This window comes from Octodon degus, unplaced genomic scaffold (assembly GCF_000260255.1).
Source record: "Octodon degus isolate 3935 unplaced genomic scaffold, OctDeg1.0 scaffold00035, whole genome shotgun sequence".
Lineage (NCBI taxonomy): Eukaryota > Metazoa > Chordata > Mammalia > Rodentia > Octodontidae > Octodon > Octodon degus.
Genome location: NW_004524611.1, coordinates 5,295,480 through 5,321,734, shown reverse-complemented (window position 1 = coordinate 5,321,734; position 26,255 = coordinate 5,295,480). Strand labels below are relative to the sequence as shown.

At 52.8% G+C, this 26,255-nt stretch overlaps 1 protein-coding gene across 1 annotated transcript in view; it reads left to right on the top strand.

Annotated features, from left to right (window-relative positions):
• The window catches only part of Adcy1 (adenylate cyclase 1), an 88,460-nt gene that overhangs the window by 36,958 nt on the left and 25,247 nt on the right, over positions 1-26,255 (top strand). The window contains exons 4-8 of the mRNA XM_004630537.3: positions 3,426-3,537; positions 9,701-9,828; positions 15,509-15,667; positions 16,625-16,766; positions 21,851-22,006. Of these exons, the coding sequence (XP_004630594.2) occupies positions 3,426-3,537; positions 9,701-9,828; positions 15,509-15,667; positions 16,625-16,766; positions 21,851-22,006 (697 nt within the window). The remainder of the gene's footprint in view (positions 1-3,425; positions 3,538-9,700; positions 9,829-15,508; positions 15,668-16,624; positions 16,767-21,850; positions 22,007-26,255) is intronic.

Below are 26,255 nucleotides of genomic sequence, written 5' to 3'. Positions count from 1 at the left end.
AAAATAGAATAAATTAAGAGATTTAGTCTCATGTTAGGTTCTTACCAGAAAGGGATTGTTTAAAAATGCCTCCTGGGGTTGCAGCTAAGCTGTATATGGACAGGTCAGTGCCTTTTCCTCAGCTTGCCTCTTACCTAGGTGTGTACACACGCGCCCACACGTGCACACAATGCAGACGTGGGGAATTACTACTTTTTTCCCCTTAAAGATATCCACCCACTTCCCTGGCTGGTTTCCTGGTCCCCAGAAGCTGCTTTGCAAGTGGGTCCAGGGGGCTGAGACACCAAGGAAACTCTGCCCTGTGGCTCACGTGGTTGTCCCCCAGTCCCTTGGCCACCCCCCCAGCAGCTGTTGCGATGTCTTTCTGTATCCCAGATATGAAATCTCTTGCTTTTAAAAATCATTCTCATCAGACTCTTCCATGATGGGCTGATATCCGAGCCCCGTATGCCACTCACAGTCCTCAGTGGCAGATGTCATCCAGGTGGTGGACGAAGGCTGAAATCTCTCACCTCTGAGGACACAACAGTGCAGGGAGAAGTTGTCAGCACTCTGAAAATGAATTAAAGTCTTGCACCACCCAGGAACATTAAGCTTTTCATCTTGCCCCATCGCCACCCTCCTGTCGCCTCAGCTCTGGTAGCCTTGTTAACCGGTGATCACTGTACTGAACGTTGGCAAACTGGCCAACACTGGGGGTGGGCCGAGGGAGGCTGGGGCTGTTCTCAACGCTTCATTCGCAGTGAGTTATCATTGTCTGGCCTCTCTGGAACTTCCCTGGAAATTATACTCATCCCCTTGCCTTTTGTGGGCCCAACTTGGAGCCCGGGGTGGCAGCCTTTGCCCAGAGTGTTTGTGGGACCATTCATGCCAGTGCTTAACATCGTGGCTGCCTCGGGTGTTGGCAGCAGGATAGGTAGCAGAGTCACTGAATAACGTAAGGAAAAACTGGTGTTCACTGTGCTTTTGGAAGCCTCTGGGAATAATCCTGGGAATTTCAGAGGACCAAGGTTAGGCTGAATTAGTTCAGAAAAGTCACGAAGCAGACAAGATCAAAATTAAACAGCAGCAACATGATCCCTGGAGTGTATGCGTATTTGCTTTCTGGAGTCGCTGCATTGTCTTATTGAGTTCTCAATAGAAATGTATTAGAGATGAAAAGTAAAAATATATGACTAACACTGAGGACACAGAGAGCGGTGAATAGAAACCGCCTGTTCCTGAGGAGGTTTAGACATTGGGCTTCTTGGACAAAACCTTTAAGTGTGCTATTTTAATGTGTTTAAAGGACAAACTGTGCCTACATCCTGAAAGTGTTGTGGGTTGGTTCTAGAATGTTCCCCCATAGCCTCATGCACTCATGGATCATGAGGATGCTGCAGCTGAGTGGGCTGATAGGAAGTGGACTGGGTTGGAAGAGATGGGTCCCTGGAGGCGTGGCCTGGGAGGGTTCATCTCCCTTCCCGACTCCTCCCTTTGCTTTCTGCTTCCTGGTCCACCATGATGTGAGTAGCTGTCCTCCACTCAGGCCCTTCTGCCTTGCCTTTTAAGTATTTAAGCCAAGCATGCACTGGAACTTCTGAAACCATGACCCCAAATGAACCTCCCCTCCTTTGAGTTGGGGGTGTTGGGCATTTTGGACCTGTGACAAGGAGAGAGAGTAGACTGGAAACCATGAGGATAACTTCTCATTAAACAGAAAATAGCAGGAGATTGCATGAATGATTTAAAGACCCAATTAATGAAATAGAAACTCCCAATCTGGAAACTACAATAGATGAGCTGAGAAGTGGGCTAGAGGGCTCTGCAGGTGAGCTGGTGGCAGAAAAAAGCATCACTGACCTTGAAGGTCAGTCCAGGGAAGTTTTTTAGTCTGAAGAATGGAATGAAGAAAAGGATGAAAGAAACGAAGAGAATCCCAAAGCTCATGGGCATATCAAGTCCCAGAGGAGAGGGAGAGAAAGAGACAGAGGAATATCAGGGGAAACGATGGCCCCAAATTCCCCCAAACGTTAACTTATGCACGCAAGAGGGTCACTGTTCTCCAAGGTGCATGAGCTCCAAGAAGCCCCCAGCAAGACACATCTGCACCACACAGTCCCAAAGATGTGGAGACCATCTTCCTACAGCCAGAGAGCAGCAGCTCTGCATCCACGAGCAGCTTCAGCATCACTCAGGGCTGATTTTGTATCAGAAACCCAGGAGGCCAGACGTGAGCAGTGTACTCAAAGGCTGAGAGAAGAAGAAAAGAATTCTGGACTCTGCCAAACTCTCACATGCTGCTCCCTTCCTTGGGCCCCTGTCCTCCTGCTGTCAGTGTACCTGCTGCCTTCCTGGGACCCCATCATCCTGGTTTCCATGTGCCTGTCACCTTCTGTCTTACAGAAGTCACCTCATGCTTTTATGCAACGGGACACACAACTGTACACCCATCTCCCCTGCCTCAATGGCAGACTGTTACATGTGCCACCTTTGACTTACACTCAACATCCCCTGCTTTGAATCGAGCAGACACCTTCCAAGGGCAGTGATATGAATCTTTTCCTCGTTGCAAGGTCCCAAGGGTCCAGATGCACTCCAGCACGTCTGTCCCTGGGAAACACTCGGCAGATGAGCAAGTCGAGAGATGGCTGAATGATAAACCTTGTGCATAAATCGAAACAGTGGCTAAGCTGTCACTAGGTCCAACAGGGACCCTCATTTTACAGAGGAAGGGTCACCTGAGTGTCCTGGCTGTAGCTCATAACACCACGTAGTCCCCCAGGGTCCGGCTCCAAGCCTGGCTCCTTCGTGTCCCTCCTGGGTTGGCTCTTCGTGGATGGCGCCCTCTGTTGTCCTCACGTGCTGGCTTCCTGTTACTTGATGTCTACGATTTCCCTAGAGGAGTGCTGGGGGTCTAGACTCAGGAAGTTTCAGGGTTAAAGAGCCAAGAATACCTGGAACAAAGGTGAATAAATGATCAAGACCACATTTTAGAGTAGTTTAAGATCTGTCTTGGGCTGGGAGTGCAGCTCTGCGGCAGGGCATCTGCCGAGCATCCATCCTCAGCCCTGGATGTGGGTGGACAGGCTCACTGCTCCTGCATGGTGCTTCTGGCCACCGCCAGCTCCTCTGGCCTCTCTGGGAAGAGGGCAGGGCTAGTGACAGCAGACAGTATTTCCCTGTGCAGCGTGAAGGCTGCCCATGGGGGACCAAGGCTCTGGATGTCCTAGGGGTCATGCAAGGCTTGGGTGACCAGGAGGAGTGTCCCTGACCTGTGGGTGCCCTGACCCTCTGTCTTTCCCCTGTGAAGCAGGAAAAGGCAGCCTTTGTCTCCAGCCTGTGTTGCAGAGTGGGATGCTGCCTTTAGGCAGGGCTGGCGGATGGGCCCGCCTGCAAGTCTGGGTCATCATTCCTCAGGTTGTCTGCCTTTATGTCCCTTCCAGCATCCTGTTTGCAGACATCGTGGGCTTCACGGGCTTGGCTTCGCAGTGCACGGCACAGGAGCTGGTGAAACTGCTCAACGAGCTCTTCGGCAAGTTTGACGAGTTAGCCACGGTAAGGCAGCCCTATCATGTGCTGGAGCGAGGCCATGCCAAGCCCTTGGCCTTGGCCTGCATTGTGCCAGAGCTGGGGTTAGGTGACCCCACTGCAGAAGCCCACAGAGCACCCCGGGGAGGACACATCCGTATCCTGGTGTCACTTTCTTCTGCTGCCCATGCACATATAGCGTGAACTGCCCTGCCCACTGCCACCCTGAGGCCCTGGTGAAGTTGCTGTGGACCTTCCTAGCGGTTTGGAGAGAAGCCCTTTCTCCTAGGGCACCCCATGGATACCCTGGGCTGGGTGCTGTGAACCCCATTTGGGAAGGGCTTCACCTTCTTCCTAAGGGGGACAGGTGGGGTGGTTCTTGGCTGATAGGGGGACACTTTCTGCCTGAGGTGATGGCTGAAGTTCCGATGGCCTTGACTGGAGTCCCTGAGTCTGTCCCTGGGGACTGAGTCCTCGCTTTTCCTGTCCAGTGCAGAGGAACTCTAGCGCCACGTGAAGTCTTTTCATGGGAACACATGGCTCCTCTTGGAGCTGAGTCCCAGTATGGGGACGCATGTGAAGGTCCCGCAGGAAGTCAGATGAATGCAGAAAGCATTTGCTGTGGTCTCCATCTAGCTGGTGGTCTACACCCACCTTAGCCACCATCCTTGTCACCAGTAGGGACCATATCTGTGACCTTTCGCCACTCATGGATGCTTGTTAGATTTATACTGGGTCTCGCATTTGTGTATATTTTTGAAGTGAACCCCAAGAGATGATGGAGAAGTGTCTGTCCTGATACGCAGGCTTCTCCTGCCATCTCCTGCGGGGGGACAGGGCCCCTGTCCTGGGTCAGAAGCCGATGGGGCTGGTCCCAGGAGGTGAAGAGAAGTGTAGTGAGCTCATGGGGCACCGTCCACCAAGGTAAGCCAAGCTCAGCATGCACCCAGGCTGAGGACGGCTGTTAGCTGCTTCGCCCCATCACCTGGCCTGGGCTTGAGGCCACCCTCTGTGTGACTAATGCTGCGGGCATGCTGGGCCTGCTGATGCCTCCTGAATCCATGCTGTCCTCAGACATGGGCACACCAGGACTCTTTCTGCTCTGCGAGGGCCTGATCACAGAGAAGCAGATGAGCAAGAACTTAATGAGAGTTTAAGTGTAGACCGTTGACATGCAAGGGAATGTGGAGCACTCACGCTGAGCTGAGGCCGCCTCCTTCTGGCTGATGCAGCAGCTCCTGTCCATCCCTCCAGTCCTCCACCCTGTTCACAGACCACAGGGTGAATATGCCGGGCACTAGGACGCAGGCCCACCACTTCGTTCCGCCTTGCACTGCTGGCTCAGAACGTGAATGTGCCCTGTGTTCACGAGGTGCTTCCTCTGTACTTGCTTTGTCGTTACTGTGGATATTCCCAAAAGGGACCCACGCAAGCTGGGCTGGGAGCCTGTGCTGGCCTTGCAAGGCTGCAGCACCTTGGAGTGGGTCCACTTCCGTTCACTGGGTCTGGGCCTTCAGGGAACCTGGCGTTAGCCTGACTCAAAGGACAGGACTCACTGGTATGCCTCAGGGTTGTAGCTCCAGTATCCTTCCTGTTCATGCCTGTCTCTCTGCCTATGAAGTAGGAGGGGGACGCTAGAAGGGCCTCTATGTCCCCTCCTGCTCCACACCCCCATTCTGTGAGCTGCTCAGCACCAGGCTTTTGTGAAGGCCTAGAGGGAGCTTGTGGGCCAGCTGCCTTCTCTGTTGGTGGGGTCCCAGGTACAAAGGTGGGGTGCTGCTGGTCAAGCGCAGAGTTCACTGGGGTGGAGAGGTGGCTGGATGCCAGGGAGCTGGCTGCTCAGCAGCAGCAGTTCTGAGTCTTGTAGTTTTACAAAAGCAGGAACTGGCTGAATAAGATGCTCAGCAGAGGAGGGTCCACGTGTAGATGAGACGTGACAAGCACTGACTAGAGAGGCGGCACTGTGCACTCTGGGGAGGCACTGCCCCGGTAGGCAGGAAGTAGGCGAGGAACTTGGGGCACCTCGTGGGGGATGGTGCTCCAGGTAGAGAGGATGGGGGCAAGGAAAGATGGCGCCTTTTGTGGACAAGGCTAGGGAAGAGAGGAGCATGGTGGCTTTTATAGGGGACAGTATTCTGGGTAGGAGGACAGAGTGGAGAAGGTAGGTTCTTTCCTGGGGGGTGGAGTTCCAGCCAGAGAGAAAGGGACTGAGGAGAAGGTGGACCCTTTCATGGGGGGCAGTGGTTGGCTCCAGGGTTGGCAATTAGGGCAGGCAGGCCTTGTCGCCACCCTCTGTCTCTTCCCTGATCCTGGATGCCACCTTACTTCAAGCCTAAGTCCTTCACTGCAAAGTTGTCATGTCTGAGAACATCTCGGCCACCTCCACCATGACACCATTAGCCACCACACCAAATCACTAACAGCTGGTTGTTTCTAATACCTCATTTACCCTTCTAAACATGGCTGGTTCATTCCAGTCAGGAGACAAATGGGGTGGACACACGTCTCAGCTTTTCTTGTGGGATTTTATGTTATAGAGTGAGTGAGGCCGAGAGAGGCCAATGCCACTGAATGAGTTCATTACTCACAGTCCCTAGATCACACAGGAAGCACTGAGGTCAGCCCTTGAGCAGAAGGATTGAGAGCAAGTGTGGCCTTAGGTCTTCTTTATGCCTTGTGGGGTGGGGGAAGGCAGGGCAGGGTAAGCAGAGCTTACCTCAGGCTTAGGCTTGGCTGGCTTGAATAACGTGTGAGGGGTCTGAGGCTGTGGTGCGACCCGGTGCCTGGCCCTGGGGGTATGGGCTTGGCATGTGAGGTAGGTTACGGGGAGGCTGCTGGAGTGTCCATTGGGCGTGGTTGGCTTGGGTGTGGAAGGCAAGGTCTCAGGGAGCTGCTCGCTGACTCTCCAGATTTGCTGGACCTGGGAGGGCAGCTTCCTCAGGCAGCCAGCTCTCTCGAGTTCTCAGGCCGTCTGAAGATACAGAAAATAGAGAAAAAAAGAATTGAGAAATAGCAAATTTTCTCTTTCCTTCTAAAGTTCCAGTGATTCTCCTCTATGAAGTGAGGTGATCTTAGATCCACAGGAGAAAGCATACCCATTTATGCACAAGCATAAACATGGGGTGGGGTTATAAACAGCAGTACTCACAGGACAGCCCAGAAGGCTGAAGCCCAGACAGCATCTTTTAGAATTGGGGCACAGTGTAGGGTCCTCCTGTTTCTCAGGATTCTACATCTTAGGGCTGGCATCTTCGGGTTGCTCTGAAGTCGGCAGCAACTTCTTGCCTCTTTACTCTTTGCTTCCTCTTAGGTGTTTAGGCTGGTGGGTTTTAATTCCATCATTTCTGCATGGAATTAAGCCCTGTGAGGGCCCCAGCCTTCTCAGCACCCTGTGATCTACTGGGTCCTGGAGGTGCCGGCTGCGCTGGTGTGGGGGGCATCTGTTATCCTGGATCTGGGCCCCTGTGGCTCTTCACCAGGAAGGGCCTGTCGCCACCCTCAGGTCATACCTGGGAGCCAAGCATGAGACGCCCACTCCCCTGCTGGCATTGCCCTGGCAGTCTTGACACTTCCATGACTGGGAAGGAGGGGACAGCCAAGGTCCCAAGGGTAGACCCCCTCTTGCCCGTCCCACCCTCTTCCTTCTCTTCTCTCTTCTTCCTGGCGGGACACAGAGCCACAAGGCCACCACCATTGTTCCTGCCTGTGCTTCCCACAGTGACTTGGCACCAGCTTTCTGTGTTGATGAAGAAGAGTCCAAAAGTCAGAATCATCAGAAATCATCAAAACTTTTCTCATCTCTTAAACTTGCTGACAAAATCCAGAACCTTTGAAATGAAAGACAAAACCAAGCACTGTCCCCAGTATTTGTTCTGGATTGTGTCCCCTGAGGTCAGCGTGGTGGAGGACAGGCAGGAAGCAGAGGCCTAGAAGGCCCCACAGGGCTCTGAGCTCTGCATCTCAGGCAGTTTCTGAAGACTCATGTGTGTGACATTGCAGGACCTGGAGTTGTGCACACAGTGCATGTGTGTGTGTGTGTGCATGCATGTGTGCGTGTGCACACTGGGTTCCAGGTGAGGACTACTGTTGTAGGACAGTTGAGTGGACACTTTCAGCAGAAGGCAAATGGTCCTCCTCAGTTCCGGGTGGCTTTGCCCCAGATCCCTGAGGGCTCTTTGCATTCCTTGGTCGCACTGAGCAGCAGGGGTCATCTTGCAGGTCCTGTGGGCATCTTTGTCTTTAGCCACAGCCTATGTAGATGCCTCCTTCTCTGGGCAGCTCTGTGGGAGTTGTCATCAAAAGTGACACCCTTGCCAGCCCACAGTGACTTTCCTTTTCTGTGGTGGAATCACCTGTGGGGGAGGCAGGGTGGAAGGGGCAAGCCTGGGGCCATCTGTGCAGCTTGCAGCATCTTTCTTGGGCGCTCAGCAGGGCTGAGCTCGCTCAGGTTCCTGGTTCCTGCAGCACAGGGGCTGGGGTGGCCCAGGACAGCAACAGGGGACAACCGCCAGCCCAGGACCCGGAGCTCCACCATGCCTAGTCCTGGGGTGGGGCTTGCCATCCGGACACCTTGTCCACCCCGGCTCAGCCTGGCACTTGCTACCTTGCTGCCTTTGAGAAAATCAGCTGGGGCAGGGGACAGATGAACAGAGTGAAGTAAGAGCCCCGGATGTGTTCTCAAAGCAGGGCCCCGGGAGGTGTGTGGCTCGGTGAGGCCACCCTGAGGCCTTCAGGGCTGTTCCTCGTCCAACAGTGTGATTAGGAAGCCATGTCCTTTGTGGCATCCGTGACCACAGTCCAGCACGAAGGGTCAAATCCCGCCGTGGAGCCAAGTATCAAGCTGTGTGCTCCAAAAGCAGCTGTCAGATGTGTAGGGTGGAGAGCGAGGCCTTGCATGCCTGCATGTTACGGGGACCTCATAATTTCCCTAAAATGTTATTTAAGCTAACATGCAGATAGGTTTCCTGCTGTCTTTAAATGCATTCACGTGTGTTTAAAACACACACAGGTTCTAACCGGTAAATGTCGACGGCTGTAAGACAGAAAGGGGTCCTTCTGTGGGGATGCTTTAGAACTCCTGTTTTATTCTTTTTTTTTTTTTTGTATTTAGGACAGGGTGTACAGGGTCTCACTACTAGATGAGACTCATAATGACTCTCCTGTTTACAGCCTCCCAAGGGCTGGGATTACAGGCCTGCACCACCGCGCCCAGTCTCAGTTGCTGTCTCAGCATGCCCCGGGGGCTTGCATCTGCCTAAACAGGCGCTTTAATCCACTGAGCTATGTGGCTGCCCCAGAACTCCTGTTTTAACGCTCTCCTCAAAATATAAACTGGTCACGTGTCTGGTAGCATGGTGCTTCCCTCTGTCTTGATCTTTGTTTCCCACCCGGCTTCTCTGGGGCAGTCTCGTGCTTTCTAAAAGGCTCCTATGGCCCTCTGTGCTGGTGGCCAAGAGGGACACTGTGACAATTCAGTGGGAGGGAGCAGAGGCCCCAAGAAATGCCATTACCATGTAAGAATCCCTAATCAGAAGATCCCAAATCCCAAAGGCTCTGAATTCTGAAACTGAGTACCACATCAACACTCAAAATCTGGTGGATTTTAAAGCTAATTTTAGGTTTCTGATTAAAGGTGCTCCACCAGTGACATCTATGCAAGTGTTCCCAAATCACTCTGACACATGCATAGCCCCAAGCAGTTCAGGGAAAGGAGACCCAGCCTGCGTCCTTCATATCTTCGTATCTAAGAGGGCACGGACATTCAGTAACAGGAAGTGTCTTTTACAAGTGTGTGGGGGAAGGGGGATGGCAGCACGTGCTTTGGGAGCAGCTGGTGGCCTGGCCTCTTGTGGTGCCCATGGTCCTCTGTGGTGGTGGTTGGGGACACTGGGAGAATTTGGTGGGTCAGGGAAGATTCCCTGCAGAGGTGGCCATGCCCTTGTACCACCTTATACCTGGGTGGACATGAAAGGATTTGTAGAGTCAGGGAGACTGGGACGGGTAGACACCTCAAGAGGAAAGGGGCTGTGGGTGAGGAGAAGTGAGGGGCCAGCACATGAGCCTGGTCCCAGCTGCTGGCGGTGACTGTGTCCCTAGGAGCACCCAGGACAGCAACATGTCCCAGTGCTTGATGGTCACCGTGTTATACGTGCTGAGCAGGCAGAGCTGACTGTGTCCTTTGCCCCTGAAGGAGAACCACTGTCGCCGCATCAAGATCCTCGGGGACTGCTACTACTGCGTGTCCGGCCTCACCCAGCCCAAGACCGACCATGCCCACTGCTGCGTGGAGATGGGGCTTGACATGATCGACACCATCACGTAAGCGGCATGCTGTCTGTGGGTCTGCCGGTGGCTGGGCCTCTTCGTGAAGGCGCTGGGTCCCGTGGGTCCCCTGCTTTGGGAGGTGACGCTTCGGTGACCTCTTCTTACATCTTGTTGGGATGTATGTCTGTGCGTTGTCGCACGTGCCTGAGATGTGCATAAAGAAGTGAGCGGGGGGCAAAAGGAACCCCTCTCCACTGTTGGTGGGAGTGCAGACTGGTGCGACCACTGTGGGAATCAGTTAGGAGATTCCTCAGAAAATTAGGGTCAGAGGTCCCATTCGACCCAGCTGTTCCCCTCCTGGGTATTTTCCAGAAGAACCGAAAACATCCTATCACAGCGATATAGGTGCACCCATGTTCATAGCCGTGTAATGTGTCGTAGCTAAATCTTGGAAACAACCCAAATGCCCATTGACTGAGGAATGGACTAAAAAAGATGTGATATTTTTATACAATGGAGTATTACTCAGCTATAAAGAAAGACGAGCTGGAGGCTTCTATAGGTAAATGGACACAGCTAGAGACCACACTCATAAGTGAAAGAAACCAGAGCCGCACGTGTAAATATCCTATTATCTCCTTAGTGTAAGAACCTGAATGAGTAAATAAAATCTGAAAGGCATGATAGATACTGTGAAAAGGGAAGAGTCTGTGAAAAGGGAAGAGACAACTGGGACGAGGGAAAGGGGAAAAGAAAGAATGAAGGGAAAAGGACATGTTTATGTATGCACCCAGGAGAGCTTAGATAATTGCACTGTTGGTGTCTGCTAGTCTATTGAAAGGCAGTTAATGCTTGATTTTCTTCCTTTTTATTTTTTTATAACTTTTTTGATCAATTTGGCATGCTTATATCTGGTAATCTGAACAACTACTGTGAAGACAATATTATGCACTGTAACAACCATTGTTGAATTCCTGTTATTTTGATTAGTGAAATTCTTTATTGCTTCTAATGTTTTTATTTTTTAATTTTTACCATTTTTTATTCTGTTAAAAAAAAAAGTGGAATGGGCCATTGAAAGAGTTGCCCTGAATCCGGCTGGCTCTGCTTCCCGAGACAGTGCGGGAGGCTTGTCGTCTGCCTGGCGGGGGGCTGCTTCTGGCGCTGTCTGGGAGCCAGGGCTGGGATCTGGGCTGGAGGGCCTTGATGGCCCGGGGTCTGGCAGGCAGGGCCTTTATTGCCCAGCTGCCGTCCCTGCCCCTGGGGTGCGGGTGTCTGGCTTCTGGCCTCTGTCCTGCCAGCAGTGCCTGCACCCCGCCTGCTTGCTGCAGCGCACACGGCGCAGCACTGCAGTGCTGAGTGTGGGGTCAGGCTTCCGGAAAGATATCGCAGGATGGGGCCTCCACGCCTCGCCCTGAGCACACAACTGGGAGACTGGCCTAACACCCGGGGCCCCGCCCGGTCCTTGCTGGGCGCCCTTGACTCAGAGCTGGGGTGTCTGTCGTGAAGCTGACTCTCCCATTTGATAGATGGAGAAATGGAGTCCCCAGACAGTGGGACTTGCTAGGGTCACACAGCTCTTCAGAGGCAAGAACCAGCTCAGGAGGCAAACTCAAGGAAACTTCCCAACCCCTCTTCCTTCCTGCTGTGGGCAGGAGCCATCTGCTAGGGCCAGTGGGGTGGGGGCCTGCACTCTGGGGTCTCCCAGTGATGTTCAGGTCTCAGGAACAGAGTTCAGCCTCTCGGTGACAGGAGGCCCCGTCTGAGGCACCCAGAGCGCCATCCATGGGTGCTGGGTTTCATTCTGCAAGCTGTGTGCATGTGGGACTCCGGGGTGGAGAGTGCAGGGGTGGAGGCCAACTGAGGCCCGAGTGACCTCTGCCCTGTGCCTCGCTCCCTGTGACATCCGTGCCCACCCCTTTCCTGCCCAGCCCGCTTCCCTCCGACAGCTGACCCAGAACCCCTCTTTTCCTGAGTGGGCCAGAAACTTCTGATTCCCAGGAAGTAGATGGGTCTGCGGATTCCTAGCTTCCATTTCCCCTGAATCCTTCCTTTTGGTCACTGTAAAATGAACAGGGCTTTGCATCTCTGAGTGGTTGCGAGGCCTAAGTAGGTTCTCAGCTGAATGGGCCTGCGTGGGAGGAAGGAAGCAGCTCCCAGGCAGCAGGAGCAGCCTGGAGGAGGAAGGGCCTCTTCCCTGTGGGAATCCCTCTGGAGCACACCAGTCCTGCACAGCTTGGGGGTGGGGCCACATCTATCTGCTTTGGGGCGCCTCAGCTGGCGTGGGCGGCAGGAACTTCCCCGTCTTGCTAAAGGGATTAGTCAAACCTGGTCTCGATCATGGTCTCAGTATTTCTTGTTAGTTATCCTGAATTACACTAGCAGGAAGTGGCAGGCCATGTGCTTTTCCTCCTGAGCCAGCGGGCAGCGTGGTGGTCAGCAGATCGCAGTGGCCCCTCAGGCTCAAGTGCTTAGTTCTGAGAGAAGGGACACCCATGGGCCATGTTCCCCAGCCCCTGGTCTGTCACCAACAGCTCCTTTCTTTTTCTCAAGCTGGCTCGTGCATGAGAGCCATGGAGAATGCCTTACTTTCTCAGCCAAGAGTCAGTTCTCAGCTTCATGTTGCTGTGACAACATGCCTGAACAAAGTGGCTGAAAGGAGGAGCGCTTGCTTTTGGCTTAGGGTTTCCGAGGTTGCAGTCCATGGACTGCTGGCTCCATGGCGCTTGGGCCTGTGACAAGGCAGGAAGGTCATGGTGGAAGGAAGAGGAAGGGCTAGGGATGAGCCATAGTGCCCAGAGCCATTCCCCACGACCCACTCCCTTCGTCTAGACCCGGTCTCCTAGGTGGACCATCACCTTCTGGTGATGCCATCAGTTATGACGAGAGGTTAGGCCTCGTGATGAAGTTGGTGGCCTCATGATTTGAGCCCCTTCTAAAGCCCCACCTCTGAGCCCATTGGCCTTTTAGGACTCCGTTTAGCTCCACAACAGGAAGTGACGTGGGGCATTGTTGCATCTCATTATTGGATCCTGGTTTTCATAGACCTGTGGATAAGCTCAGGGATCGACTTCCTGTGGGATGGAGGGTACTGGTGCACACTTGGGCCTGTGTCTACCACGTCTGGTTTCTCCTACCCCTTTAGGGGATCTGGAGACTCTGAGGTTGCACATTTCAAGCTGAGAACTTGTGTTTTTACAGATGGATGAACTAAGGCCAGGAGAGGAAGTGAGGAACTGCGGAGCCCGAGCTGGGGCGTGGGTTTGAACACATGGCTGCGAAAGCATTTGCTCCATTTTTCCGCCACTCTGGGGCAGAGCTGGAGGCTACTGTGCCTAGTCCTGCCTACAGGACAGGGAATCGTCCTCTAGAGGAGCCGCTGTTCCCTTGCCACTGCTGTTGCCACACACTTTGAGCGATGGGTCAGAGAGTAAGCCTGGTAGACGTTTGTTGAACAAACGAACACAACCAGACGTGTCTGTGCTCTCATTTGGAGCTGCTTGCAGCCGTGATTGGGCTTCGGGCCTGGCAGGAGCCTTCATGCCAAGGGCTGCTGAGGCCCTGACCCTCGGGGCCAGCTGCCTCCTCGTGGCTGTGCTGTTGGTGTCCAGCACCAGCAGCTGTAAGGAGGAGAAGTTTATTGTGACTCAGTTCCAGAGGGTTCAGTCTGTGCTGGGAAGTTGGGTGCAAGGCCCAAGCACTGCAGGGGCTGGGCTTGTTGGGGGAAAGCTGCTCTGGGGGATGTGGCAGCCAGAAATGGAGTGAAGGCAGCTGGGAGCGGGGGCAGGGAGAGCCCGGTGGAGAAGTGCGCCCTTGTAGACCGATCTGCAGTGACCCACTCCAACCTGGCTGTGTCTCCTGACAGCACCCCTACGGATAAACCCCTGGAAGAGCACAGGCTCCCATAATCCAGCTACCTTCCCAAAGCCCTACCTCCTGTGCATGGGCCTTTTGGGGGACATTCTAGATGGAAGCTGTGACAGCTGGAGAGCATAAATGAGAAAGAAAAATAGGACCAAAAAAGCCAAAAGGGCTGTTGAAATTTTGGTTCTTTGGAAGTGAAGTTGGAGGTTCCACTGGAATTAGGCAAATTCTACTTGGATGCTCCAGCAGAAATGGGGCCAGGAGGAGCCACCACAGAGACAGCTCTGGACGCTGGGGCTTGGGAAGTGGTTGTCCAGCTTGCTGCAGGCTAGATGGTGTCAGCTGCTCCACCTTGGTGACAGAACCTACTGGAGGGACTGAAGAAAGGAGCGTCGTCGAGTGCGCAGGGGACCTGGAGGGGCTGGCTGGGACCGTGAGAAGGCTGGTGTAGGGGCGTGAAGTGTCTCGGGGCAGAGGCGGTGTGAGTCCCAGCAGTTCTCCTGCTGTTGCTACCCACTTGTGACTGACTGCAGAAGTTTAAATTCTTGAAATGTCCTAAAATGCCGTGGGCAGGTTCCTTCTCTATATTTTCGTCATGCATTTCTTCCGTGCATTAAAAAGTGTGCAGGTGTGTGTGTGTGTGTGTGTGTGTGTGTGTGGCACTGAGAAATGAATACAGGGTCTTCACACTGAGCTGCATCTCCAGCTGTGTATTTCTTTTAGTTTGGGGCAGGGTCTTGCCAAGCCCCTAAGTTGCCCAAGCTGCCCTTGAACGTGTAGTTCTCCTGCCTCAGCCTCCCAGACTGTTGGGATTACAGATGTGCGGCCATGTCTTTCTTCCAAATATTGTAGCTTTAGAATTTTGTTTCAGTTTCTCTTATTGGAGATTGACAAACACTCGAGGCAGGATTATGTTAAAATTTTAAAATATTGTTTCTAAAAAAAAGTATAAAAATGAATAGGTATTAAAGATATCAGTATTCTAACCTGCAAGTGGCTACTTTATAAACCTATGGAACACTTCCTTCTGAGGTTCCTGAAGGTGAGCTTGCTGCAGGGCTTCCAGGACTGAGTTGGAGCTGTCTGGAGCCACCCTCCTGCTGTCCTCCAGTAGCAGGCAGCAGGCAGCTGTCCTGAGGTGGCTGCTGTGTCCCCTGCAGGCTGGGGAGTTCAGGTTGGTGGTGAGCCAGGCCTGGCTTCTGATGTGGAGCCACAACCGGGCACCCACAGTATTTGGTGCAGGCTGAGGGGAGAGCGGGGTGCCGGCTAAGGATACAGTGAGGGCTGAGGCATTTTGCTGTCACTGTCATCTGCCTGGCAGTGACAGAAGCAAGGAGTTGGCTGTCCTTGGTTCTGGCCTTAGTATTTTTCACTCTAGAAGGAGCCAGCTGGGGATGGTGACTCCTTATGCACTGGGATAGAGTTTAAATGGTTTCAGGGGTTTTCAGGGCCAACGTAGCCAGAGCCTGTTCATATCTAGGGAAACTGAGGCTCCGGTAGCTGTAGCAACTAGACTAGGGTGGGTTCCCCAGTTCTCAGTTCCCTCTGCTCTGCTTTGCCTCTGTGTGCCCCAGCACCCCTTCCCTTGGGGGCAAGGCTTGGGCAGGGTGTGGGGTCCCTTTAGCATCTTCTCTGTGTTGTGGGGCCTCAGGAGGAGACATGGAGGGGCCCATGGAGACAGCGTGGACACTGGGAGATGGCTGGGCAGCCAGAGAGGCTGCTGTCCACCGGCCAGGCTAGGAGACCTCTCGGTGTCTGTCCCATCCCAACAGCACTCAGGCCAAGAGCAGCTGGAGCTAAACCCACAGCTCCACGCTGCTCTATGGGGCCATCGAGGCAGCCCCCACCATGCCGCACACTTGTCTTGTAGGTCCGTGGCTGAGGCCACTGAGGTCGATCTGAATATGCGTGTGGGGCTGCACACCGGCAGGGTCCTTTGTGGTGTCCTGGGCCTGCGCAAGTGGCAGTACGATGTGTGGTCCAACGACGTGACCCTGGCCAATGTCATGGAGGCTGCTGGCCTGCCAGGGTAAGCTGGGGACTGGGTGGGCATGGCTGTGTGCTCTTGCCCTGAGGCACCTATGTGGGTTCTAATTGGACCCTTGCCAAGGAGCCTCAGAGGATCCTGTTCTGTCTCTACCACACCTGTCACTCACTGTGCAGCCCTGTGGCTAGGGGTCCCACCCACTCCACTGACACTTTCCTGGGATCCTGCAGAGACCATTGTGGGCCAGGAAGACCCAGCACTCATGGGGACTTCTGCCTGGACATAGGACGGGGTAGCATTCCTCCCCATTTGGTTCCCTTTCCTCACGTGGAAAGTGCTGGACTGCAGAGCCCAGGACACTAGCCATTCCCCCTGCCTCTCTCTGTCCTCTTAGCCCCCTGAGGACCAGAAGGCAGCCACTGCCAGAGGCTGCTGCTGTCCACCCAGGCCCTGTTCCCCTTACTGGAGCCCAGGACGTTTGGAGCTCCCCTCGCTGCCCCGAGGCCCGTCACCCCTTAGCTTCATCCTTAGCCAGCAGAGTCAGCCTTGAACTCGACGCTTCTGCTGTGGGTTGGTGGCTTGGAAAGTGGAGAGTTGCTTTTTGTCCCCAAACTCACATGTGTGTCAAGCTGGTCAAGGAGCAGAGGCTGTGCGGGGGTCTTCTGTTTTTAGGGTCTGGCCATTTACCCTGGGTGGGGCTCTGGCTGCTGTGCTGCCAACCAGGGCCTCTTCCTCCCCGCTCCCCTCTTTTTCTTTCCTCATCTTCCCTGTCATGTCCTCCGGTGCTTTTTTTTTCTTTCCCCTCTCCTCCCTCTGACCTGTCTTCCTCCCTGGCCTCAGCTGTCCCTTGCCTGTCTTCCTGTCCTCTCCCACTTGCCCACCTGTCTGCCAGGGGCCTCCCTCTCCTTTCCAGTTGTGCGGGTATGTGTGCGACCCTGAGCCCACGGTCCTGCATGGCGGGGCCTGAAGCCTGCACATCGCTGTGTTCTTTTCCCGTAGGAAGGTTCACATCACAAAGACGACGCTCGCCTGCTTGAACGGGGACTATGAGGTGGAGCCAGGCCGTGGTCATGAGAGGAACAGCTTCCTGAAGGCGCACAACATCGAGACCTTCTTTATTGTGCCGTCCCATCGGCGAAAGGTGGGCTCCTGGCGCCTCTCCTCCCACTGCTCCCCAGGCAGCCTCTCCCCCCTCCTCCCAGTGCTGCTTCTCCAGCTATGGACTTGCTGGGAAGGGGAGGGGAGGGGAGGGCTTTCCGACTCTGGGATTTACTCTGCTTCTCGTGAGTGGGAGGAGAAGCCAGGCAGAGAGAGCAAGGGGTGAGAGCCCACCAGAGATCTGTCTTGGGCCGGGCCACCCTCCTCCTCCTCCTGCCTCTCTGGGTCTTCACTGCCTCCCCAAGCAGGAGCCAGAGCTGGGGGGCTCTGAGAACAGAGGACTGCTGGGTGCCCAGGGGTTGGGGCCATCCCTTGTGGGCGCTCAAGATCACCCAGCCCAGAGACAATGATCTGGTCATGATGGAGGGTGACAGATGTACTCCCAGGGCTCATGGGAGGGTGCAGATCTCAGGTGAGTGGGTGGGCTCTGTTGAGATAGCCCCTGTCCTACACCTCTGGAGGGCCTCTGTGTACACATAGCTCGCATGACTGGTTCTCCCCAAAGTCCCTCCTCCTGAGCAGCTATGTCAAAGGCTCTTTAGAAGCCACGTGTTCATGGGCGTGGGCCCCGAGCAGCTTCCTTTGACCTGTGCCATCTCCCACTGGGGGAGATTCTGAGGTGGTGGGGCTGAGCAGGGGCGGCATCCCTGCTGCTCCAGGCAGGCGGCATGGCTCAGGACTCCAAGTCAGGAGCCCACACCCTCTAGGGCCTATGGTTGCCTGTGACTTTGGTTGGCACCAGAGGACAAGCCAGCCCTGTGAGCGGATGTCACATGAGTCCTCACTGTTGCCCCACTGCCTCCCAGCTGGGTTCCTTGTAGTCCCTGCAAATTCTACAAGCCTGTTACCACAGCTCCATTTAATGACTGTCAGTTTTCATGTCCCTGGGGCAAAATACCTGAGCCCAGTAACCTGAAGATAAGTTTATTTTGGCTGTGGTTATGGTTGATTCAGTCCCTGAATCAACAGCTTTAAGCAGAGGTGTCATCACTGAGGGGCTTTCCCAGTGGAGGAAAGCTGCTCACATAGTGGTGACCAGGAAGCAGAGCAAAAGGAGGACAGGGACAGGAATGCATTTTCCAGGTCATGACCCTGTGACCCACTTCTAGGCAGACCTACCCCCAGAAGCTACTGAACTCTTCTGTGGGGAATCTCCTCATGCGTCCAGAGCCCCTGTGACCCAGTCACCTTGCAAACCCACAAGACTGATTTGAACTATGACATTCTTCCCGTGACTCCTCTAAAAGATTCATCTCGTTATACAAAATGTTTTGAGTCCATTTGTAAGTGTTGCCCAAGTCTTGGCAGTTTCAGCTTTGGTAAAAATCCCAAATGCGCAAGGTAAAAACGTATCTGTGAGCACCTGCAAATATACAAAAGAAAGTTAAATTCTTCCAACATAAAGTGGCCCAACAGGGTTAACTTTCCCTTTCCAAAAGGGAAAGATAGAGGTGACAGAAAGGAATGAGGCCAAAGCAAGACAAAAACCCAGCAGGGAAAACACTAAATTCTGGAGCTCCATGTCCAGCCCCTGGGGCAGGTTGTGGTAAGTTGTGAGCTCCAAAGGGCTGGGCAGCCCTATCCCTGTAGTGTGGCTGGCTATAGCCCATGTAACATCTCTCTTGAGGTGGCTTTGCTTATTACCTGTGGCTTTCCTCAGAACACCGTCCATTCTGCTGGATTTTCCAACTTCCTAGAGACTGCCCTATTTTCAGCTTCACTCTAACATCTTCACCCACCACCCTTGTGAGGGCATGCTGCCCAGCCTCCCAGACTTTCTTCAGAAATCCGGGTGGAAACCTCTGTGACCTCACACCCCTTGCATTCTACATGCCTGAAAAACCATGCGGATGCCATGAAGTTCTTCACCGGTGGGAGCAGCAGCCAGGCCCCCTTTACCGGGACTGCAGCGGTCTCTCAGTGCCTGGATGTCTGAGCACTGTGAAATGAGTCTGAGGAAACCACCTCCTTACACGGCCATTCTCCTGCCAGGAGTCCAGGGCCGTTCCTCTGAAATGAAAGCTTTATACTCTTGCATCTTTAAACTTGCAAAGGTTGGGTTCTTGATGACTCCTGAGATAACTTCAAGCCAGGATACCTTTTTTTTTTTTTTTTTTTTTCAGGATACCTTTCTGTCTTGATGCAAAGTGCCTGGCTTCTTCATCTTTTCAGTAATCATGCTCTTTGTTCCAACTTTGCAGACACTTTTTTTTGGGCAAACTTGGAAATATTTAATATCTTTTGGCTCTGCCTTTTGCTCCTTATTTTCACCATATATTTGGCTAGAAGCAGCCAGAAGTACCCATACCACAACCTGAACATTGAGCTATCTTGGAATTTCTTCTATCATATCAATTAATCCCTTAATCTCAGTCTCTTGGAAAGTCTAAGGACATCAGCTAAATAAGGAGTTTTTTTTTCTGCCAGTGTGTTACGCACATGGCCTCCAGTTCAGCTAACACTGGAGTCCTTATTCCCCATGGGATCCTCCTGAACCTGGCTTTTACTGTTCATGTTCTTAACAGCATTCTTGTCTTCTAAGGTGTGGCCAGAGTCACCCATTAAGCTGTTTACAACCTTCTAGGCCTTTCTAGCAGGTGTCTTTGAACTTTTCCAAACTCCTCCCACAAGCTAGTTCCAGAGGTTTCTAAGCCACATGGCTAGGTACAGATGCAGCAATGACTCCACTTCTCTGGGTTAGGCACCCACAGGAGGAGAGGTTTATTTTGACTCACAGTTTCATCCATGGTCAGCTGGCTCCACATTAGAAGAGGTGGAAGGTCCAGGCAAATGACAGTTGGCCAATCTTCCTGTGGTACCCAGGAAGCAGAGAGTCAGGGGAAGATCCCGGATTAAATATAATGCAAAGAATATATCTTTCCAGGCCATGCCCTTGATCACCTACCTCCTCCGAGCAGGACTTGCTCTTGGTAGCACATTCGGCTATGAGTCCACGGATGAATGTGGTACCCCACTGTCCATTCACTTTCCATACATGAGACTTTGGGGGGGGGGCATTTTAGAGCTAAAGCATAGCAATGGCTCAAAATCCTGAAGTACTCAGAAGCTGATAAAATCTGGGGGTTCCACATTTCCGTTGCATATTTCCAGCCAAAACCCTGAGCATCCTGGCTGTACCCTGAACTCACACCCCACACACCATTCCCATTTCTGTCTAATTCGATCTCAAGGTTTTCTCGGATTCCCTGAAGTGACATGACCCCACCATGAACATCAAAGAGGAGCTAGACTATGACCAGGTAGTGTCTTGTGGAACTAAAACACAGACCTACAAGGAGAATCATGTTCTAGAGTTATGCATGGGGTGGTAAGCAGCTATGGGTGATCCCAGGGGATGGGGGGGAGAGAGAGACAGAGAGAGACAGAGACAGACAGACAGAGAGATGGAGAGGCAGAGAGACAGAGACAGAGAGACAAAGAGATTGAGATTGAGGTTAGAAGAAGCAGGGAGGGCTGGGGAGATAGCTCAGTAGAATAAGCGCTTACCTGGCAAGCACAAGGGCCTGAGTTCAATCCCTGGTTCCGCCAAAAAAAAAAAAAAAAAAAAAGAGGCAAGGAGCCATTTTCACTGATGAAAAGCTGCCCAACTTCAACTCCTGAGGTTGAAACTCAGACCACAAAATAGCCAGCTTGTGACTGGAGTAACATTTTCATCCAAATACAAGATCTGAGACAGAAAGGTCAAAGGTATGCCTAGTGCTCCAGTGTCTGAGCTCTTCCCTGGTTTACTCCACCCAGGGGCTGCTGCTACCAGTGAAAATATCTTTGACATAACCCATTAAAGATAGAGCCTCCACTTCCTTGCCTTTTCAGTGTCTGCTGTTCCGGGGCACTGACTTTGCCCTGGATTGATGTAGGATGTCCAGTTGTTGGGGGCCAGAACCCAGTCAGGACACAATGGGTAGGCATGGGGGAGATTACTGACTCCCTGTGCTGTATGCCCAGTGGTGACTCTGACCTGGGCCCCCAGGATGAAGCAGTCAACGTGAGGGGGTCCAACCCTTGGGTGGGGTTGGGTGGGGTTTCCATCTGACTTGAATGCCTGGTGAGTGGGACTGTACTGAAGAGAATGCCAGGCCAATAGGTCAGGTCAGTTCAAGATGGGCCACTGCTTCCCTGAAGGGTGAATGTGGGAGGAGTTGATGGGAGGGCCCAGGTGGGAGGTGGGGCTGGTCTCTTAGTGTAGCTGGGGTCACCTGAGGAACATGAGGGGAGCAGTTCAGTCTTCAGGGGACACCTTGACCGGCTACTTGCAATGGTTGGCTAAGGAAGAAAGAATGGGAAGGGGGTCACAGGTTTAGAGAGGCCCAGGTAGGTAGGTCATAAAGGACCCACATGTCCTGGATGGCACCCCAGCCTGAACCACGCTGACAGTGGGTCCTATGGATGGAGGGCAAGGTGGGCTGTGAGGTCAGGACAGGCAGCTCACACCGGTGACAGGGGAGGTAGTAGAATGCTGGGAAACCACAAGTGTTCTGGCATTTCTGATGTTGGGACTTTTGCTCCTTTCTATAGGGGACAGTGGGCATGAAGGTAGGGAGTGGTCAGGTGGGATGGGCCAAGACATGGCATTCCTGGAGAGGAGAGGGGTCAGAGTTGAGTTGCTGGGGCGCGGAGCTTTGTGTTCACTTGAGAACCAGGGGCAGCCAGCAGGAGCCATAATGACGTGTTGGTCCTGGACCTTGCTCAGCATCCCACTTTGCTACGTCTCAGTGGTCTCTCCTCTGTCTCTCTGTCCTTGTCTGTGGAACAGGACCTGCTGGGACCTAACCGGTAACAGAAGGGGTGAGGTGACCCTTACTCCAAACCCTAGTGATCTACTGTCATGGATCCCAAACCATCCCTCCACACTGGCCGAGATTTGATGCAGCACTTGGTCTCAGAGCTGGGTGATTTGAAAATGGATCTTCTGGAACCTCGTTATTTTATTCTGCTGCACTCCCAGTGGGCTCCCAATGCCCAGTGTGAGCAGGTCCCGGTGGCCCGGGTGCTGTCACCAGAGGTGCCCCACTGATAGTGTTTCCCTTGTCCTCTGTGTTTGGACAGATTTTCCCTGGGCTGATCCTCTCGGACATCAAGCCGGCCAAGAGGATGCGCTTCAAGACCGTGTGCTACTTGCTGGTGCAGCTCATGCACTGCCGGAAGATGTTCAAGGCCGAGATCCCCTTCTCCAACGTCATGACTTGTGAGGATGATGACAAGGTAGGGACAGCAGGTGTTATCCCCACCCTTCCAGGACAGCCCTATGTGTTGCGTTCAGTTAGTCCTCACCCGGACGTGGCTGTCACTGTCTCTCCCACACAGAATTTACTATGGCTTTGTCACTTTTTCCTCCATTGTAGTCTGTGTTCATCCAGTTTCAAGCCACCTTTCCTTGTGTACTCACCAAGTCATTGGGATAGTCCTTCAGGTCTGGTGGCCCGGCTGTTTGGACCTCGGGCTGGCTGTCCTCCGAGGCTGGTCCTTCCTGCCCTTAGGCCCACTCTGTCCATCACATGGACTTATCTCTTGTGTCACAAGCACTCCTCTTCTGGGTCCTTTCCCTCCTCTGATGGATCCTGAGCTCTGGTACCTGACCATGGAAAGGACTCAGGGGATGTGGGGTGCTTGTGTGCGTGCAGGGTCTTTCCAGCCTGCTGGAAGCCAGGGCTTTGATGCCTGGGCTGCTGGATCTGTCTGTGGAAGCTGTCATACCGCAGTACCACTGCCTGGGAGGTGGCGTAAGCCAGACGGGCATCCTGCACAGAGTTGGCGGGTGGAGTCCAAGGTCTCGGCGTGGTAGGGGTGGCCTTGTGGGGCCTCTTCTTGGCTGGAAGCTACTGGCTTCTCGCTATGTCCACACAGGGCTAGGTCAAAAGGCTTGGGGTCTCTACCTGTCCTTCTAGGGGCCCAAGTCCTATCTTGGCTGATCTCAGCCCAGTCACCTCCTAAGCCCTCGCTTCCTGCTCACTGCACCTTGGTGAGCAGAATTCCTCTGCGTAGATTCTGGGGGGGGGCATGAATGCCCTGGGCACTGATTGGCCGTGATCTCTCCTCTGGGGTTTTGTTGTCCCATCTGTGGCTCCTAGGGTCCTTGCTAGGACACTCAAAGCCATGTCCGTTCCCAACCTTTGAATGTGCTGTTGGGTTCTTGCTCCTAGAAGCTGGTGGAACCCTTTCCCTGTGCCCCATATTCTGAACCTGCACAGAGAGCTGCTCCAATTTAGGTCTTTTTAAATTTTTATTTTATTTTTTTTATGCTTTGGGACATGGTCCCTGCGACCTAGAGGATCCACCTCTGGAAATGTTAACTTTTTTTATTATTTCTTTTGCTCCCCTTTTCCAGAAATTCTTATCGTTTGGTTCTTGGTTCTCCTGAGATATTCTAATTTTCTTCCTTTTTCTTTCATTTTTCTCCATTTTGGGGGAATTTCTTTAGTTTTGCCACCCAATATTTTTGTTGAGTTTTTCATGTCTTTAACCAGATTTTGTTCTGTTTTCTGCATATTCTTTTCGTGTGAAATCCTTCCATGATAGAGATTTTTTTTTTTTTTGTCTCACTGTTTTTTTTTTTTTTAAAATATCTTCTCGAGGTCTTGACTGGTGGAAGCTCCCCTCTTCAGGCTTCATTGTGGGCACTGTGAGTTTCTACCTTTCTTTTTAGATTGGCCATTGGCACCTATAATTCTAGCTTACTGGGGAGCATGGGAGCTCCTCACCTCCAGCACACGGGCCTTGTGTCTGTAACCCTGGGCTAGAAACCTTAGTTCACTGCCTACCCGCTCAGCAGTGGCAGGTGCTAGAGGCCTATGTGAACTTGGGGTCCATTACCAACTCCTGAGGCCCGGGGCCACGGCAGCTGCAGCCACGCCAAGCCCTGTGGGCTGCATCCTCACATCCCAGGTTCCATTTGCTGAACTTCATGACTGTTTTGCTCCGTCCACCCTCATCTTCCCCTCCTTGATGGGATTTATTTATTTATTTATTTATTTATTTATTTACTTTTAAGACAGGGTCCTCCTGTGCAGCCCAAGCTAGCCTTTTTTTTTTTTTTTTTTTTTTTTCTTTTTTCTTTTTTTGTGGAACCAGGGATTGAACTCAGGCCTTTGCTCTTGCCAGGCAAGTGCTTATTCTATTAAGCCATCTCCCTGGCCCCAGCCCAGGCCAGCATTGAACTTACAGCAATCTTCCTGCCTCAGCCTCCTGCCCAAATGTTAGGGTTCCAGCTGTGCACCACCACGCCCGAGGTGTGCCTTTCTATTTTATTTTTAAATTTTTTAATAGGCATTCACTATTGGTTGTTCTATTGCACACTGTTCTTTTCAGTGTAGTTGCTCAGGTTACCGGATATAAGCATGGAAAATTGCTCAGAGTAAAAACTTTAAACATTAACTACTACCTACAAAGAACCAATAGAAATTAATAGTACAATCACCTTCGCTTTCCTATGCATAGTCATACCTGCTTTTTCCCCTTCTTTCTTTTCCTTCCCTCATCCTAGTTATTTATTCCTTCTGCTCTGATTCTTTTCCTTTTATTGTACCAATTGTACCTTTCGGATTTGACTTGCTCTTTCAAGTTCTCTCGCTAGGGAGGCAACACGACCTTGGCTCATGTGGGTCCAGGCACTACACTAATGTCACCTGGTAGGGGCTGGGGAGATGGCTCAGGAGAATAAGTGCTCGTCTGGCAAGTGCAGGGTTCTGAGTTCAATCCCTGGTCCCACAAAATAAATAAATAAATAAAGCCACCTGGTTAAAGAGCTTTTCAAATAAAGCCCTTGCTGTGGCCCAGGAGGCACACAGTCCCACTGTCCCTTGCTCATGGTCACTGATCACCACTGGCTTTGTGTGTGGAAGCTCGTCTGAGCACTCCGGGGACCCTTGCTTCCTTGTGGTCCCTCGGGGAAGACTGGCTTTTGCACCCGTCAGGCAGCTGGGCTGCTCTGAACCAGATGCCCGAGTGCTGCTTGTTAGAGATCTTGGGTCTTAACCCATCCAGGAGCCCCAAGGCTGTCCCGCCCCGTTCAGGCAGCGTCCCAGGAGCTTCCCTGTCCTTGTGTGCCAAGGTGGAGCCTCTCGAGGCCTGGGATTCCTGCTGCTTTCCCCTTGTGCCTCTGTGCTCGGGGTGCTCTGTGACCTTGGAGGGGCTGGGGTCTCCTGGGACTGCTGCTGTCCCCAGGCCCACAGTCCTTGTAGCCTTGCCATCCAGCATAGACTCCCACTGGTCCCAATGGCTCCTGATAATTTCCTTTGCCCTTTGTCAGTTCAGTTGTACACTTTAAAAAAAAAAAAAATTGACTAGTTGGCTAGTTACTTAATTTTTTTTTTCAAATAATTAATTAATTAATTAATTTGGAGGCCAGGGAGATGGCTCAGTAGAATAAGCACTTGCCTGGCAAGCGCAAGGGCCTGAGTTCAATCCCCAAATCTGCCAAAAAAAAAAATTAATTTGGTACAGGGTCTTGCTATGCAGCTCGGACTTGTAGTGATCCTCCTGTTTCAGCCTCCCCAGCATTAGGGTTACAGATATACACCACCACGCCTGGTTTTGGTGGCCTGCACAATGTGTTCCAGCTTCTGGGGCTGGCACAGCATGCAGTACAGGGGATCGAACCCGGGTCCTTGCGCTTGCCAGCCAGGCACTTAGACCACTGAGCTATCTCCCCAGCCCTAGTTGTGCACTTTTAAATGTCCATGGGTATGTGCACATTTAAATGTTTTGTTCAGTTCATAACCATAGAATTTTGAGGCTCTTTGGTTTGCCAATTTACCGGGCAGCATCTCTGTCTTTCTCCACCACCCGGGTCCCTATGCAGCCTCTGTCCCCAGGCAGCTGTCCTCCTCCTGACCTCAGGGGCCTGGTAGACAGAGGCTGAAGTTATTTCTGCATCCATGGAAAGAAAAGACTGCTGCTGTGATGTTCCCCCCATCGCCTGTCCCTGGACCAGCCCCTGAGGGACAGGTGCACATGGCAGAGGGTCTCTGCCCAGCTGTCCCTCCCTGTGGGACCCCACAACTGTCCTTGCTTCCTGCTTTCCCTGCACTCAGCTGGAACTTCAGCCCCACTGCACAGTGGCCTCTGCATCTGGGGAAACATAGAGCTGGGCGGGTGGGGGGGCAGGAGTACACCACCGCAGTGAGCCCGGGGCTCAGTGTGGGGGAGCTGCAAGCAGCCCTGCTGTATCTGGGGACCAGTGTTCTCAGGGTCTTCCCCTGTGGGGTGTGGGAATCCACTGCTCAGTGTTGATCACGAGCCCAGGCCCGGGTGGGGCTTGGGGTGGCCTCAAAAGGAAATTGTCACTGGGTATGGTGGTGCGTGCCTGTGATCCCAGTGCTCAGGGAGACTGAGGCAGAAGGATGGCAAGTTTAAGTCTAGTCAGAGCCACATAATGACATACTTATGTCTCAGAATTTTTAAAAAAATTCTAAGAAGGAGATCTAGTCCTAGCCCAGGCCCGGTGAGTGTGTGG